General features: G+C 35.2%; 1 protein-coding gene across 1 annotated transcript in view; it reads left to right on the top strand.

The window, feature by feature from the left end:
- Positions 1 to 17,991, top strand: part of LOC118196522 (tyrosine-protein kinase Src64B-like) — an 82,857-nt gene that overhangs the window by 33,383 nt on the left and 31,483 nt on the right. Inside the window, exon 4 of the mRNA XM_035367982.2 lies at positions 11,000 to 11,098. Within this exon, the coding sequence (XP_035223873.1) occupies positions 11,000 to 11,098 (99 nt within the window). The remainder of the gene's footprint in view (positions 1 to 10,999; positions 11,099 to 17,991) is intronic.

Here is a 17,991-nt window from a genome sequence, read left to right as displayed (position 1 = left end):
GCATGAGTGCATAATTGTTGAGCAGGCAGGAAACAGACTTATCAAGGAAAGCCTCCAAACCTAACCTTCAATTACTCAATTCGTGTTCCGTCATCCATATAAACAAGAGTATAGTAAAATTCAAAACCAAAAATAAAACTAAATGTTGTGAATTACTAAAAAAGAAATTCAAACTGGTAGGAATTTTGATAAATTTAGCAAGTAAATGACTAGGAATTAAAATATTAATAAAATGTGAAAATAATTAAGAGAGTAAACCAAATTTTTTAGAAAACCAAAGTAATTTAGAAACTCTCCCTATTGGAAACTTCCCCCACACGAATAATGCATGTAAACATAAAATAAACTATATACAATCTATCAAAATAATAAAAATAATACTAAAAAGGGTAGTAAATAGCAAGTTTTAATTTAATTTACCTAGAACTAGAGTAAATATTACTCTTACTTACTTTAGTTCTTACTAGAACTAAAGTAAAAACCACACTGTATTTATGTGTATATAGGGAAAACACATAAATTTAGCAGGGAAATTGAAAATATACCATGTTACTGAGTATTGATACAAATTAATCCACAGATATTGACGAGGTAAATTTGCAGTCAGTACATAGGTATAGCAGAAAATGATTTCTTTGGAGTTTTTAAATAAGTGCCCTGTCACTTAAAACATACTTTTATAAAAACAATAAGAAAATTTACAGAGATTTCTAGTTTTTTCTTGTCGATGTACAACTTACGGCGTATTTTTTCTTTTAAAGCCATATTGATATTTTTTGAGATCCCCTTTCAAGTTATACAATTAAATTTGAAACAATTTTATTCACCCTTTTAATCTAACAACTTACTTACTCATTCCATCACTCCACGGTAACCATCTTTGGTACTTCCCACCTATATCTTCATTATTCTTTTCGATTTCCTTTAGTATATCTGCTTATTAAGAAGCTTTTACTCTTTCAGTCCTTTGGCTTAATTAAATGCCAAAGACTTTATCGTTTTTGCGTTTTTTCATCTTGTGTCTTCTGTATTTTCTTCATACCAGTTTTCAAAACCTTGAACCTCAAATGCTGCTACCTCTTCTTCAATAGAACTTTCTTTTATGTACTGATGCATCAGGAATCAGTTTCTCTATCATCAATAAGCAATGGGCTTTTGAATTTCATTGAAAACTTAAACAGTGAAATTCGTAGCATCCCAAATCACGAGCTTCTTCCAAAGATTTTTTTCCAGTATTAGATTTTTTTTTTTCCAGTATAAATCTTTTGGGGAAGAAGTTGTCAGGGCTACTGTTCCTTCTAACTGACTTGGGAAACATGACAGAAATCCTGAGTGGGAACACAGGGAGCTTACTCAGGCTACGTTCGTGTGTGTGTGGAATAGACAAACAAGTTACGAGAGAAGGGTTAACGTTACCCTTTATTTCTCACAGCGTACAGATGCTCCCACACTTGGGGATACAGAGATCAACAGTTTGGTCTAAAATATGAAAAACAAGAAATATTCACTGACTAACTAATTTAACTAATTAAGAATTAAACTTAAATGCTTCACAGAGACTATTAACACAAAGATTGGACTTTTGACACTGCGTACGTAACGAGCTAAATGCAAATACTACAATACGCCTAGTATATCAGCAGGAACTAAGTTCTGGCCTAAAGACAGACACGAACTGACTGAAAAGCACGCGCGTAGCAGGATAGCAGAAAGTTTCTCTCCCTCTTGGCTAGAAAAGACTTCTTAAATACCTTTTACAGTTTTAAACTCATTAACACAAAAAGCCTACTCTCGCTTATTCTGGCCGGAAATGGAAAATAAAAGAGAATAGCAAAGTTTAAAATAAAATAAACGTTAGTAAAGCTTAAAATCCTTATAAAGCCATTAATATTTCGGAAAGTTGATAATCTACAAAGTCCTGTATCTAAAGCTCCTTAACCTATTAACACCGTAGCAGTTATCAATGTTACCAAAGTAAGTTTTATCAGAATAACGTAGGTAATTTCGCTTCAAATATCTGTAAGATTTAATTAGAGATTCTTTCTCGAGATTGCATTTTCTCAGCGTTCTTGCATATTATTATAGGCAGTTCTTATTCTCGAAATGAAGCTTTATTTAAACATTTTTCGAGCACATTTAAATTGTCTTACGTTAATTTTTAGCATTTTGAAATGCAATGTAACTGGGCACGTTCCCCCCAAACGAAACTGTTTTTAATGGTCACGATATAAGGTATTTCTCCCACTTTCCTAGTGTCCTTCGTGGTGTAGTGGTTCTGCACACTGGGCCGGTATTCCAGAGGTCCATGGTTCGATTCCCGGCGAAGGCGGTTGCTAATTTTTCATCTCTCTGGCTTCCAAAAATTCCTAATGTCTCTACAAGTGGCGCCCGAACTAAAAGGGTTGTGGATGATGATTCTCTGCACCCAGGATTTGGCGACTAGGTCCCTTAAAACCCTAGTCGCCCTTTAAAAAGGGGAGTATATAAGGTATTTCTCCCACTTTCCTAGTGTCCTTCGTGGTGTAGTGGTTCTGCACGCTGAGCCAGTATTCCAAAGGTCCGTGGTTCGATTCCCGGCGAAAGCGGTTGCATATTTTTCATCTTTTCTGCTTCCAATTAACTTAATGACTCTACAACGATACATCTAACTTTATAAGGAATTTCTGGCCTTTGCCACTGCTCGCTCTCTCGATGTAATTGGTAACACGTATGGCTATCAAGCGGAAAATTTGAATCCCGGCTAGAATATAACTGGCATTTTCTTTATTTACTGCTTTAAAATATAACATAACTACAACGTCCTAATAAATTATTAAGAAAAGTTTTAAAATTAAATTAATTTAAACTTTCATTTTTTATTCACCTTTTTTAGTATTCATAATATTTCTGTTTTACAACACATCTTACAAAGTGGGAGAATTACAAATAATGGAATTGCATTAATCTTGCGAATGAAATAGTTTTCCGAATCTTGTTAAATCCATTAGAAAGAATCGTATTCACGTTAAATCCCATGATGAAAAAAACCTCATTCTCAGCTGAAGACTTCGTATCTGTCATGTCAGTAACTCTCTTGGTCAATTAAAAAGTTAGAATTATAACGTAGTCTAAAATTGTTGACCTAAGCCTGTGTCACATTATGTCTTCCTTTTATAATGTAAATTCTAGGTTCTCTCTTGTCGAAGAACGAAAACTCATAGAAAGAAAAATACTTCCATAATTCATGCAGTTTCCAATGCACCTGCCACGAACGTTTGGAACTCCGAGATACTCTCCCCCAAAATTTGTGTGGAAAGTAGAAGTCTAACCTCTTTGAGGTTCTGGCATAAAATATGAACTCAAAAACTTCATTTTTCCATGAAATATGGACTCAAAAACCACAGCGAAAGATTGTTTTAGCTGTCTACAACAGAGCGGTCACAATACACAAGATGCCTTAGGTCACTCTCGAAAATGATGAGAGGCGACCTAAAAGGTTTTCTCATCGTTATTATGGTAGTTCTGACAGTTTTCCATGCAATATTTGGTACTGTAGAATTCCACCGTCAGCTTTCGCGTTTCTTGAAGTTTCCCGATGAAATCATATAAATTTTGGTCGTTGATATCCAGATCATGGGAGCCAATCAAATTAAAATTTTTTTAGAAATCTACCATGCAGCACTTAACTGTTTCACAGCGAAGTCGTCCGAAATTCCCATACATTCAGACATCGACAGGTCGCTCTAACGCCTGTGTGCATTTTGTACTTGGTGCTTTCCCCCTTATTATTATTTATATCTTTATCGTTATCGTTACTTCTAACTAATTAATCAAGGTAAAACAAAATTGCTTACCTTGTTCCAATGGGTTCTACCAGGGCCACCGGGTTGATCTCCTTCGTGCATCTCCCTGCAAAATCTTGAAGGGGATAATCCATAAATGATATATACTTTCTTTACACAAACATATTTAATGAAGACGCAAATGGTTACAGAATATTTACATAATGAAAGGTTTAAATGTTCGCACGACGCAGCGTGCGACTTCTCAGTTCCGTGTTCTCGTGATCTCTAGGCAAGAGTTCCCAGTTTGAGATGACGTCACTCAGCCATCGAATCTCAGCAAGAGTTGAGTTGCAACATCCTCTTGCCCGGAAGGACAATTGCTGTAATTGTCCTTAATACATTCCAGCTCCACTGGATATAGTAATTGCAGTGGTCTTTTAATCGTATGTCCATTGGGCAAGCAGACAGCACAGGCTCTCACCTTGCCATGTCCCCCAGGAAAGACTTCCATTATGATGCCCATCTTCCACATCAGCCGTGGAATTTTATCTTCATGCACTAATACAATAGTTCCTTTCTTCAAACAAGTTTCTGTTTTCGCCAGTTTAGAATGATGAGCAGACTTTAAATTCATCAAATATTCCTGCCTCCATTTTCGCCAGATTCTTTCTACCAGTATCTGTTGATGTCTAAATCGACGTGTAAGACTCTCCTTTGTTGAAGTTAATTTAGAGCTTTCTTGTGACAATGATAGTAATCGTCTTCCTATTAAGAAGTGGCCAGGGATCAAAGATTCTGGCTCTCCTACATCCGAGTATGTAAATGTTAAAGGTCTGGAGTTCAAATATAGCTTCCACTTCTGTTATGACTGTCTCTAATTCCCTGAACATTAATGATGATTTGCCTAGGATTCTTTTCAGAACAGCTTTCAGAGACTGAACCATACGCTCCCAAAAGCCTCCCCACCATGCCGCCCTCTCAACTATAAATTTCCATTTGATTCCTTGCTTAGAGACTCGTCTTGAACTTTATTGCTTTTCATCACCTCGTTCAATAGCTCTAATTCTTTTTTCGCTCTTTTAAAGGTTTTGGCGTTATCGGTATACACTATTCGGCACAAACCTCTTCTCGCTATGAACCGTCTAAATGCAAGCAAAAATTTTTCTGTGGAAAGGTCAGCAGTAAGTTCTAAATGCACGGCTCTGGTTACAGCACAGGTAAACAGTAAAACGTATGTCTTAGATAATTCTTTTCCACTTTTCACGTACAGTGGACCCGCGTAATCTATCCCGGAGTTTTCAAACGGAAAGGCTGCTCGGCATCGGCCTGGTGGGAGAGGTGCCATATCTTGCATGACAGGTTTACTTCGAAATATCTTGCAGACATTGCAATTGTACAGAACACTTTTAATTTTTCGACGAGCCTTCAGCAAAAAAAAAATTTATCTCTTATCTGATTTAAAGTATCTGCTATTTCTCCGTGCCCTACCACCTGATGACTGTGAAGAATAATTACATCAGTCAAATTATCTTTGTCGGGCAACACGATTGGATGTGCTTGTTTGTAATCCAAATTTGAATTTTCTAATCGTCCACCAACACGAATTACACCACTTTCGTCTACAAATGGACTGAGGGACTTCAGTTTTGATTTTGAACCTAATTCCTCGTTGTTCTTCAATGCCCGTATTTCATTTATGAAATTTCGCTCCTGAATACGTTTGATCCAATAAGTTTCTGCAATTTCCAATTCGGTAACCTGCAAACATCCTGATAATTTCGAGGTATTTTTAACATTGTTGATGAATCTTAAGCACCACGCAGTAATTCGGTAAATTCGGTAATTTTGGGTTTTAAATAAATCTTCGGAAGGTTCGGTAACACACGAATTTACGAAAACTTCCTTTGATGTTTTTCTTAGTTCCTTGTTGGAATCTTCAATGTTCTTTGTGGAACAGAAATTCGGTTTTGGCCAGTGTTCCATTTCTTCTTTCAACCACGTGGGCCTTCCCACCATATGCTATTCTGCTTCAGATGTTTGACATTTTCACCTCTAGTTAGTAAATCAGCTGGATTATGTTCACCAGGAGTATATCTCCAGTTCAAGACATCTGAATTCTTCTGTATTTCCTTCACTCTGCTCTGAACGAATGGCTTCCACCTTTTCACATCACTTCTAATCCAATGTAACGTTATACTAGAATCGGTCCATATATATACAATTAAATCAATGTCCCGAAGTTTCTTTTGGATGTATTTTGACAAGCGGGAGCCTATCAAAGCACCCATCAATTCCAATCTGGGAAGTGATAATTTTTTCAAAGGCGCTACTCGTGATTTTGATGTAATGAAGCTAGTACGAATGATTCCATTTTTCGAATAACGAAAATACAGAACAGCCCCATAGGCCTTCTGACTCGCATCTGTGAAACAGTGTAACTGTAGACCACCCTTTATATCCCTTTTCCCAGCACCTGCAAACTGATGTCTTGGTATTTCCAAACTAGAAATATGAGCTAATTCATCACACCAGCTTTGCCAATTCTTTCTGAGATTTTCTGGTATTTCACTGTCCCATGCTATCTTTTGTTCCCATAAATCTTGCAATAAAATCCTAGCTCGAATGGTGTATGGATTTAAAAACCCCAGTGGATCAAAGAAACGTCCTACAAATCTCAAGATTTCCCTTTTAGTTGGTATGTTATCTATCCTTTTGGCATCTTTTACCAAATTTTCAATTTCTATCAAAAATGTATCATTTGACCTATTCCATATGTATCCCAATACTTTAGAACAAGTCGAATCTTGTGAAAACTCTTCTTCATTCCATACCCTTTGTAAATTCGTTTCATTCGTTTTCCACTTCCACATGTTAAATCCACCTTCTTTCAGTATGCATATAATATGTTCCGATTCCTTGAATGCTTCTGATTCTTCATCTGTTCCAGCGATTAAATCGTCAACATACATATTTTCAGTTAGCATGGAAAATACGTTCGGATACTGTGACTTGTATTTGTCAGCGTGTACATTAAGAGTTGCTCTGAGAAGAAACGGACTAGATGTTACTCCAAAAATTACCCTTGTCATACGAAGAGCCTTTATTTTGGTTCCATTTAATTCACCATCGTTCCATAGAAACTTGACTGCGTTTCTGTCTTCATCAGCAAGAGAAATCTGCAAGAATGCTTGTTCGATGTCAGCTGTAAACGCAATTCGATTTTGACGGAACTTAAGGAGCAATTCCAGTATGTCTGGACACATCTTGGGACCTGAATGTAAACAGTCATTTAATGACAAACAATTCTCCGCATGTGACGAAGCGTCAAAAACTACACCCAGATTTGTAGTTTCCTTGTTTTCTCTTATAACGGCTTGATGTGGCATAAAATACGTTTTTGGTCCAATTTCAGTGTTAGTCTCTTCGGCGATTCCTTCTTTTAAGTATTTATCAATTACTTCGCGATATCTGTCATAGAACTGTTGATTATTCTGAAATCTACGACTTAAACTCTTAAATCTAATTTTAGCAATCTCCAGATTATCTCCAAGCTCATTTGAATTATCATTCCAGGGAAGACGAACAATATAACGATTGTTTTCAAATTTCACAGATCTTTTAAAATTATCGAAAACTAAATTATCTTCTAATTCGAGTTCCTTATCCGAATCATAATTTATCCCCATAGAATCGAGCTCCCAGAGATTCTTCAGCAAACTAGACAGTGATTCGTTCTGGGTATCTTTATTATTATGAACCACAACCTTCATAGTATTCATATTAGTTTGTGAAATTCCGTAAGCCCTTTCTGTTCCACTGATGGTCCAACCCAATTTTGTTTCAACCGCTACTAAGGGATTAGACAGTCTGTGAACCTTACCCGTAACTATTTTCCAATAAAAATCTGCTCCTATCAGCAAAGAAATTTTCGGCGGTTTATTCCTTTGTCCCCATTCATCGGAAAGTTGTATGCCCTGTTTTTTAATAAGATTAACTATTTCATTTCTAAGGGAATGAATATGTGATCCGTTAATGACAGGAATAATTAAAGCTTCTATTTTGATTTCATATCGATTCTTCGAATTACACAAAATGAGCCTGGTTTTTTTAACATTCTGCGCTTCAGACGTCGTGCAACCGAAAGAGAATATTTTTATTTTTTCTTCTCCAATAACGGGAAGTTTTAATTTCTTACAGATGTCCTCTCTAATAAATGTTCGCTGCGATCCTAAATCAAACAACAAGCGAACGCTTTGCTGGAGCCAATTGCCTGTGTTTATAATTTCAGTTCGTGCTGTCAGAAGAAATGAGTTATTTGCTGTTGCGCAATCGGAAACAGAAGAGACTACTGCGCCTTGAACGGGACTCTGGTCTGACGAATTCATTTCGTCAGAATGTATCAATGTATGATGTCGTCGATCGCAAATACCCCAAGTTAGTTTCGATTTGCACATCCTCGCTAATGGTACCTTTTGAGACACACGAAGCAAATTCCCCTTCGCTTTAACGCTTCCTTTTTTTTTTTCTGGTACAGTCTTTTGACATGATTCTGACGTATGATTTTCAAAACAAAATAAACAGCTATTAGATAGAGATGTGTTTAACGCCGCCGCTGAAGGAATTCTACCCTTATTATAATTTCGATTTCTTTCGCTGTCTCGAAAACGTTCTCGAAACTGCCGCTTATTTTCAAAATGGGATTTCTTTTCAGTGACTTCAGAATCTGTTGGCTTAATTAAAAATCCTGTACGTTCTCGATTTTCTATTTCTTTTCTTAAAAAATTGAACAAATTCGTAATTTTTGTCTGATTATCAACTGCATATTTCCTATTAAATTCTAGTGCTAAATCATTCGGAATTACCTTTATTAATATCGGATACAATAAGGTACTGTACGAATCCGGTAAAATATTACACGATTCTAATCCTCTAATTTGTACTTCACAACATCATATAATTTTCGAAGTGCTGTCACATCGCACGACCTTTTAACCGGAGTCAGAGTTAATAAATTGTTCATGTGGGTATCTATTATTAGTTCTTTGCGTCCGAAGCGATCTTTTAATATTTTCACAGCCTTTTCGTAATTCTCCGCTGTTAACGTCAACCCTTGTATTGAAGTTTCTGCATCGGAAGTAAGAATTGACTTAAAATAGTTAAATTTATCTACTGCATGTAGACTTTCGTTTTCGTGTACAGCTGTCTCAAATCCTGCCCAAAACCCGGGCCAACTGCACACATCCTTTCCCGAAAATGTTTCCAGTGCCAATTTGGGGAGTTTAATTTTGTTCTGCGATTCAGTGACATTTCCACATGAACTAGAATTAGCGCTATGTGCAATAGTATTTAAATATCTTTTCGCGCGTAATTTCCAAATAATAATTTTACTTTTATACTCTTCTTATTATTTCATCTTCTAAATTTGCTACATCAATTAAAGCTTCAATACCATTATCCGCTAAGATTAGTTCTTCTTCTTTACTAATTAACTGAGCAACCGTTTCTTCAATTACATTTTCATCCCCCTCATTAACAATTTCTGTTTTTATCTTATGTATCAGCCTCGTAACTACTGCTCTTATAGCAGATCGTTTCTTTTTTAATTTTTCTAAATCCATGTTTTTGCTTTAAGGAAAATCTATTAAATTTCAGTTGAAATTCAACCCAATGGCCCCACGTTATGGCGCCACAATATTATTATTTATATCCTTATCGTTCTCGTTACTTCTAACTAATTAATCAAGGTAAAACAAAACTGCTTACCTTGTTCCAATGGGTTCTGCCAGGGTCACCGGGTTGATCTCCTTCGTGCATCTCCCTGCAAAATCTTGAAGGAGATAATCCATAAATGATATATATTTTTTTTACACAAACATATTTAATGAAGACGCAAACGGTTACAGAATATTTACATAATGAAAGGTTTAAATGTTCGCACGACGCAGCGTGCGACTTCCCAGTTCCGAGTTCTCGCGATCTCTAGGCGAGAGTTCCCAGTTCGAGATGACGTCACTCAGCCATCGAATCTCAGGAAGAGTTGAGTTGCAACACCCCATCACGTTAGTGCAGGGCTCATTGGTTTCGGGAGTTGTTAAATGACTTGAACTTCTTTTGAGGCGACTAAAAGTAGCTCTCTCATTTGAATGCACCTTCTCTCTCCTTTGTTTAGCTATTGATGCTTTCTAGTTGCAATCCTTTCCTAAGGGGAAATTGCACACAGTAAGTGAAACCGCACAACGATTTCGAAGACAGACAGTAATTGCTTCGCTTAAATAGGTTATTGCTAATGCTGTAGAATGGCATTTGAAAGGAAATACATTCCAATACAAATTCGTATACTCGGGTTTTTCAGATGTTTGAGAGGAACACATTTTGGCCTCTACCGATGCGAAAGAGTTAATGGACCTATTCCCCCATCAGTTTGCCCATAAATTCTAGATTCGAAATTCAGACAGAAAAACAATTGAAGTGAGAGTTGTAGTCTGTTGGCAGAATCCTTCTTCCCTTGTACAGAGATTTCTTTATTAGTAAAGAATTTTGGGATCAATCACAAATTTTGGCCAGAATCTAATACTCGGCTTCGATTCGGCTTTTCTCGGAGTTTATTTTGCTAGCACCGGATGATTTTTGCTAAGTTCTCAATTTCCTCTGAAAACACTACTCCATTCTTGCAGTCTGAGTTTGCCAATGAAATCAGGTTACAACGGTGTCAATTGAAGAACTATTACTATTTTTCTACTGCGAACAAATTATTCATTCTGAAGCAGGATTTCTTTTCGTCATGAAGAGCTCTTTGCCTCCACGAAATAAATTTCTTTGTAAATCTTTACCGAAAAATATTGAAAGAGCTGATACGTCAGAAGTCTTAGAAAAATCTATCTCTTAATTACGCTACCAGTTCTTGCAATAAACTTGATGTTACAAAATGTCTTAATTTTCCAATTTAATTTTCCATTGGGTAATTCATATGCTATTCAAGCACTGTCTTTCAAAATAAAGACTTCCGAAATTGCTGGATGCATTGAGATACGGAGAAATACTTAATTTTTTTAACATTGAACAATCATAAAATATTCTATTAAGCCTTTGAAAGTAGTTGAAGCTTCACTGTCGCTGTCACTTTATTTCAAAAACTTTTAAATTTATGAAAAAAAATCTATATTCTTTTACCATAGTAATCCCTACCTCATTAGAAAAGATATGCAACTAATCTTTTCTTTTTTTACTTATTTCAGTGATCCAGACTGGTACTTGGTTCGGCACACAAAGCGACACAACAAAGGGTTTGCGCCCAAAAGTTATTTAGCTTTAAACGTTACAGTAGGACAAGAAGAGTAAGTAGTCTTTAATGCTTTAATGTATACTTGAAAATGGATTCTAGAAAGATTTCCGAACATATCTGAGTATTTTCCTTTAAAATATGAGTACACCTAAAACTTGAGGTAAATAATATAATGTACATAAGGTATAAAATATGATAAAAATTACTAACGAATTGCTAACTTAATTGGAAATATTTATTTCCTGATTTTATTTGCCTATGTCCTCCTTCAAAGAATCTTTACTGCGTCACTTACGTCATTATTTCTTCTGCAATGATCTTCACTGCGAAACCTGTTGTCTATTCACTGATCAGGATTCAAACGAAAGGGTAACTCATGTCTCCTGCCTGGGTAACTCACATGTCTTCGCTTAGTTGTATCTTCTATTATTTAAAATGTGATCAGTGAATATAGAATTATGGGGTGCTTATCGCACTCATAGTGATGTGAAGAAAAGCATATTTGTTCTAAGAAACTACTTTTCAAGGAAACAAAATTATGTATTCTGTTATCTGCAAATATTCATCGTCTGCAAGTTTCTTCTATTATCATACGTCACGAATCAAAATAGTGTTGCGGGAAGCTCTACGCTGGCGATTTATTTGCTTCGAATTTCTAACATGTTTTTACCACTGCGTTCATGTACGTCGGCCTGAAAGAATGCATCCTCGAATGCGTCAAAAATATCATCAAGTGAATTAAATTTGTGTCTGCTTTCTGCTGCGTCCTTGGAACATGTAGTCTTCAAAATTAGAATTTTAATATTTGTTTTAAATAATTTTAGTTATAAGTAAGTAATTTCAGTATTTCATGATTTTGTTATAATATATTAAAATTTTCTCGTGTGCCTGAATGCATTGATTTATGACAAAATTATTAATGGAGACTAGATCCAAATGTCCTAGAAAAATATCCGAAATTGTTTCTGTAGATAAAGAGAAATTTACCTGCCCAAGATTTGATGCTACAAAAAATTATCGAGTAGATAAATATTTGATATTTTTTTAAAAAGGATGTAGTACAAATAATCTTTCTGAAAAAGAAAAATTAGCTTTATTTCCAGATTTTTTAAAAGGAAGCCTTGTCATTCTATATCCGCAATGTCTTGAAATAAATTGTTGGAATCTATTAAAAATGAAATTTTAGTTTTACTTTTCTACTTCTGAGCATGTTACCCTTGTAATTATATCCTATTCCAAAACCACTTTGCCCTATGTCTTATGCACCTCAACATCTGGTCTGGAGAAATGTTCGGGCACCACCATTGAGATATCCAAATTCTCAATATTCCCAATATCCCACCTTAAATTTTTATCAACCCCCAATCCTATCAAAATCAAACCTCACCCTAAAAAATTATAATATTTTAAGTTAAATTTTAAGGTAGGAAATAATACAGGGGTTGGACAAAAATATGGAAACACCTTTAAAAAAAACATGTTTCTTTGCTTAATATCGTGTAGGAAACCCGTTGGCATCCAAAACAGCTTGCAGTCTTCTCGGAATGGATAAATACAGTTCCTGTATGTTTGCCAAGGGAATACTATACCATTCTTCCTGCAAAACGCTGGCAAGTTCAGATAACGATGTTGGCGGAGGATAACGAGAACGCACTTTCCGTTCCAATGTAGACCACAAAGGTTCGATAATATTCAAGTCTGGTGACTGTGGTGGCCAGGCAACTCATCCTCGTGCTCAGGAAATCAGTCCTGGACAATGTGAGCTGTGTGAACAGGGGTTTTGTCGTCTTGGAAGACACCATCACCATCGGGGAACAAAGTTTGTACCATGGGATGAACTTGATCGGCCAAAATGTTCACATATGTCTTGGCAGTCATGTGCCCTCACACAGTTATCATGGGGCTAGCAGAGAACCACGATATGGCTTCCCAAACCGTAACAGAACCCCCGCCATGTTTCACTCTTGGCATCAAGCAGTCTGTATTATAGGCTTGAGATGCCGTTCTCCAGACGTAAACTCAGCCAGAAGTGGGAAACAATGTGAAAGAAGACTCGTCAGACCATATTACTCTCTTCCACTGTCTATAGTCCAGGCTTTATGACTTAGACACCACCTTTTCCTGTTACGGGCATTAGCATCACTGATGAGTGGCTTCTCAATTGCAGCACGGCCAGCAATTCCCTGTTTATGAAGCTCCCTTTTAATTGTTTTGGTACTCGCAGGGTTCGGTAACACAACATTCATTTCAGCAGTAACTTTGCAGCTGTGGTCTTATTTTTCGTCACAATTGCCCTTAATGATCGTCTGTCACGATCACTCGGGACACACTTTCGTCCGCGCTGTGATTTAGCAGATGATGTTTTCCGCTTTTCAAATATGCGGAATAAATCTTCGATACAGTACCTCTTGAAACACTAAACACCTCGGCTACCTTGCTTACGGAAGCACCTACCGTACGTGCTCCAACAATTTGCCCACGTTCGAAGTCTGTTAACTCTTACATAATGCAATGACAACTTCACTTAACAGTACTCCGACAACAACTGAACTGTTTAGCACATTTGCGAAGTTGTATAGGTGGCGTCAGTAGTCAAAAACGCCAGCGCCACCTGCATATTTCATTAAAATCAATCTTTCTTTTCAAACATGCATTTCACAAGGTGTTTCCATATTTTTGTCCATCCACTGTAATTTTCCTGCTATTATCGATATAGGTAGCCAAGTTAATGTCATTTCTAAAAACATTTTAAATTGTATTGATAATTTTGAAACTGAACTTGAAGAAAAATATCGTCTTTATCTGAAGGTCCTCTGTCTTTAAATTGGTTAAGTTGTCATATAAAATTGGATGCTTAAGTAGAAATTTAGTACATTATGTGGTAAATTCTCATTTAAACTATTTATTATTATCTTCATCTTGTACTTCCTTGTTTAAAATGCAATTGAATTTTACTGATTATGAGGTGTATCAATTTAAGAGAAATATGAACAAAGATGTATGTTTTAAGAACGGAAAATGAAAAAGAATGCTTCAGTAATGTTGAAAATAATGAGTGAGAAAGTTGTGTAAATCACCATCTCAAAGAATTACTAAATAACTGCAGTCATATATTTGCAAAACGTAAATATGGTATAGGGCGTATTAATAACGAACCTCCACGAGTAATACTGACTTCAGAACTTCCTGTAGCTTATAGACCATAAGCGCATCCCCTAAAGGTTATAACAACATTAAAAAGCAAACGGCCGATATTACATGCAGGCTTCATAAAACCATCATTTAAGCCTTATGCTACCCTGTAATTTATAAAAGAGATGATTCAAAAACGAGATTATGCATTGATTACAGAAAACTGTTTTACTAAAACAGATTACGAATTCATGCCTAGAATAGCTGCTGTTCTAGATTAATTAACAAGTGCAAAGTTTTTTTATTATTTTTTTTTTATTAAGCCTAGCATCGGGTTATTGGCATATAAAGTCAAATGTTAAATGAAAAGGATACTGAGAAATTAGCATTTACAACCAATTTTCGTCTTTATGGATAACAGATTACCGTTTGGTTGTAAAAATTCTCCAGCTGTTTTTCAAAGAACCCTCAGATTAATTTTAAACAAATATCAAATTAAGTTTTCTTTAAATTACTTTTATGATATTATAGTATTTCCCAAAATTTTTGAAGAATGTTTAGAATATCTTAAAATATTATTTGACATAAGTAAAAAAGAAAATATAAAATTAAAACGGTATAAATGACAGTTTTCTAAAGAAAGATTAAATTTTCTGGATATGAAGTTTAGGCAAGAAAATATCAACCCAATAATTTAAATATTAAAGTTATTAAAAAATTACAATCCCCTAAAAATGTTAAAGACTTAAAAAGATTTCTTGGAAGTATTAATGCGCATCATAAATTTATTCCAAATTATGCAAGAATTAGAGCCTCTGTAATAAATTTGCTTAAAAGAGTGTTCCATATATAAATGGAAAACTGTGTGCCAAACTGCCTTTAAAAATCTAAAAAGATGCTTTAATTTTCAGACCCATATTAAACTGATTTAATCCAAAATATGTATGTATTTATAAATGCATCTAAATGAGCTATTGGTGCAGTTTCAAGAAAGAAACACCCAGGTGATAATTTCTACCCTATAGGTTTCCATTCTCGAATGTTACAGATCTTATAAGAAAAATTATGTAATTACCGAATTAGAACGTTTCTGAATGCACAGCCGTTCATCTTACACTAAATACACTGTTTTTAAGTGTTTTAACTGCAGAAGCATTTCAAGTAATATATTCCTTTTAACACTATAGGAGTGTTATGCACTGAAATATATTACTACTAGCAGCTTCGCTGCCAGCCTTCGTCTGGCTTTTAAATGTACCGGAAAAGTGCCTGAAGGGAACAAACACCAAACGTTAAATTTAAAAACCGCGCAGAATTTTACTCTGCAGAACGACTTCATCCGAAAAAAAAATTTATTACATATAAAAAAATTACAATAAAATCAGCAATATCCCTTAATAAAAATATTAATTATCCTAATAAATAAATTAACCAACTTTCCGTTGCCTTCTCTCAACAAACGTCCAGTATCCAAGAGAAACATTAAATTTAAAAAATGCACAGAATTATCGCCCTAATTTTTTCAAGTAGTAACAATGCTGGTTTTCAACAGTCAGCAGTCCAGTATACAATTGAATGAAAAACTGTTGCCAAAACCACATTTCTAAAAGAATGAAACTATTCAAAATGATGCGATAAAATCGAAAAGATAATATAAACAAAATTTGATTCGAATTTTGAAGAAGTCGCTTCGAGGTACACTGGCTTTTGTCGAGATGCACCTATATACCAAATTTCGTAGCCCTGGGTCTATTAGCTTACGCGCAGCACGAACGAAAGACACGCAGACTTTTTCTTTTATATGTAGAGATTACATTTATGAGTTTTTATATATTCAGTTATGAAATAGTTCATGAATCAAATGATAAGCCATAAGCTATGAAAGACCATTACTAACAAAATTAACAAATTAATTGACCTTTAAATTTCTCTTTTTAGTTTGAGTACTTCCCCTCTCTCCTCTAAAAATAGTGATAACTTTTTCTAAAGTAAGTTTTTCAAAATCTGGTTTTGTAATCCTGTCTGCAGTGCGATGAAATCTCAGTCAATCAGATTAAATAAGTTACCAACTGCGCACTCCTCTTTTCTCCGCTTTGCTTGAGGCTAACAACATGCTTCACAGCTTTCGCTTTTTTGATTTTGAGATGTAAATTACTATACACAAGAACTGTTGTGTTTATCAAGAGTGCAAGAAGGGCGTAGACTGTACGAATGTTCATGGATAAATTAAAGTGTTCTTTTAATCAAAGCTGTCTTCCTTATTTCTTTTGGTAAATCTACGCATTGGGGGATCTTCCATAGTAATTATGACGCAGATAAGCATCTCATCGTTTAACGGCTGTCTTTAGATATAAGTTGAAATTTTCTGATCTGAATAAATTACATCTTCTAATTTATTCAGTCTCCCACTCAAAATTTTAACATATATATATATATATATATATATATATAATTGTGAAATTTTCTTCAAAGGTAATTAATACAACAGATTCCATGTTTTAGTCCTAGTAAACAGAGATCTTCACAGTAGTTTTAAATAAACATTAAGCATTGGTCCCCCTTTTATTTTCTTTATTGAAAGTACTTGACAATAACAATAGTTTCTTATTATATAACTATAGTTTTCTTATTCCTTTTTAAAATACTACTGAATACTAATAAATTGTTACTAAATACAAGTAAACTGTTAAAATACTAATTTTAAATTGTGCATCTGGTAATTACTACTGAGTGTTGGAAAATTAAATACAAATTTAATAAAATTATACCAGAATTCCTTGAACCCCATTTGGAACTTGGTGTAAAAATCTATATTAGGTACTACGCATTAGAAATACACCCTGAGTATTTAAATTTTAAAAACACCTATCCAGCAGGGTGTCCTTCCCTAGTACGAAAGAAAACTTTGAAGTACCAAGGCATCGGCTCTAAAAGATTCTTGCAGACTGCCGAAGGAACTGCAAGCCATACCTGTTCTAACCCTGCAGACCACTATGGCCTAAATAATTCCCCAATATGCATGTATATGATATTTCACTGTACAATATTTTAGAAAGGTTCGGAAATGCTTAAACCCTAGTAAACTTAAAGGCCCTTGGATGATCTGGAATTTGCATTGTTTCTTAAGCCGTGATTGGCAGCACTGATCCAATGGTGTAATGTCCTGCTGAAAAAAATTTTCTCTTCATAAAGCGCGAAGGTTAAGAAAGGATGTTAGGTGATCAAGAGTACATTCTAGTAGTGTGTAACGAATAAAAATTTAAGGACATTTAAGATTAAGTGAGTTAATATATCACTGCTCCATTATTATTTTTAATCATACCATTATTATTTTTAACAGAATAAGTTTGGCAAGACTGAGCCATGACCCGCGCTGGCAACGCAACATCTGTTATGTTTTAATTCACCGCCTACAGAAAGAAACAAGCTTCATCTGACTGTGATGTCTAATTCTTCCATCGTCACCAAACACAGTACAACATCCAAATGATACCCATTAGCATTTGTACAAAATTAGGATTTTAAGGAGATTTTTTGTCACTTTATGTCTGCAGCATGTGCTTTATTTATGTTCTGTAAAAGCAACCAATCTGAATTTCATCTGCTTTTCAGTTACTTTTTTATCTTTCTGTTAAGCCCACCAAACCTACACTGGGCTGAATATCAGAGGGGAAGGAGAGGCTGCTGTTTTCTCACTCAACAATCGTAATGCCATCAATAATTTAATTCGAGGTAGAATTTGTGACTGCATTTGAAAATGCTAAGGACTTTGCTTTTTTTCAAGATGCAGTGGCCCATCAAGTTTGTCCTAGC

The sequence above is a fragment of the Stegodyphus dumicola genome, chromosome 9 (genome assembly GCF_044657685.1).
Source record: "Stegodyphus dumicola isolate Sdum_Otavi_A_Nest chromosome 9, ASM4465768v1".
NCBI lineage: Eukaryota > Metazoa > Arthropoda > Arachnida > Araneae > Eresidae > Stegodyphus > Stegodyphus dumicola.
Note: the sequence above shows the minus strand (reverse complement) of the source record. Positions and strands in the feature narration are given on the sequence as shown.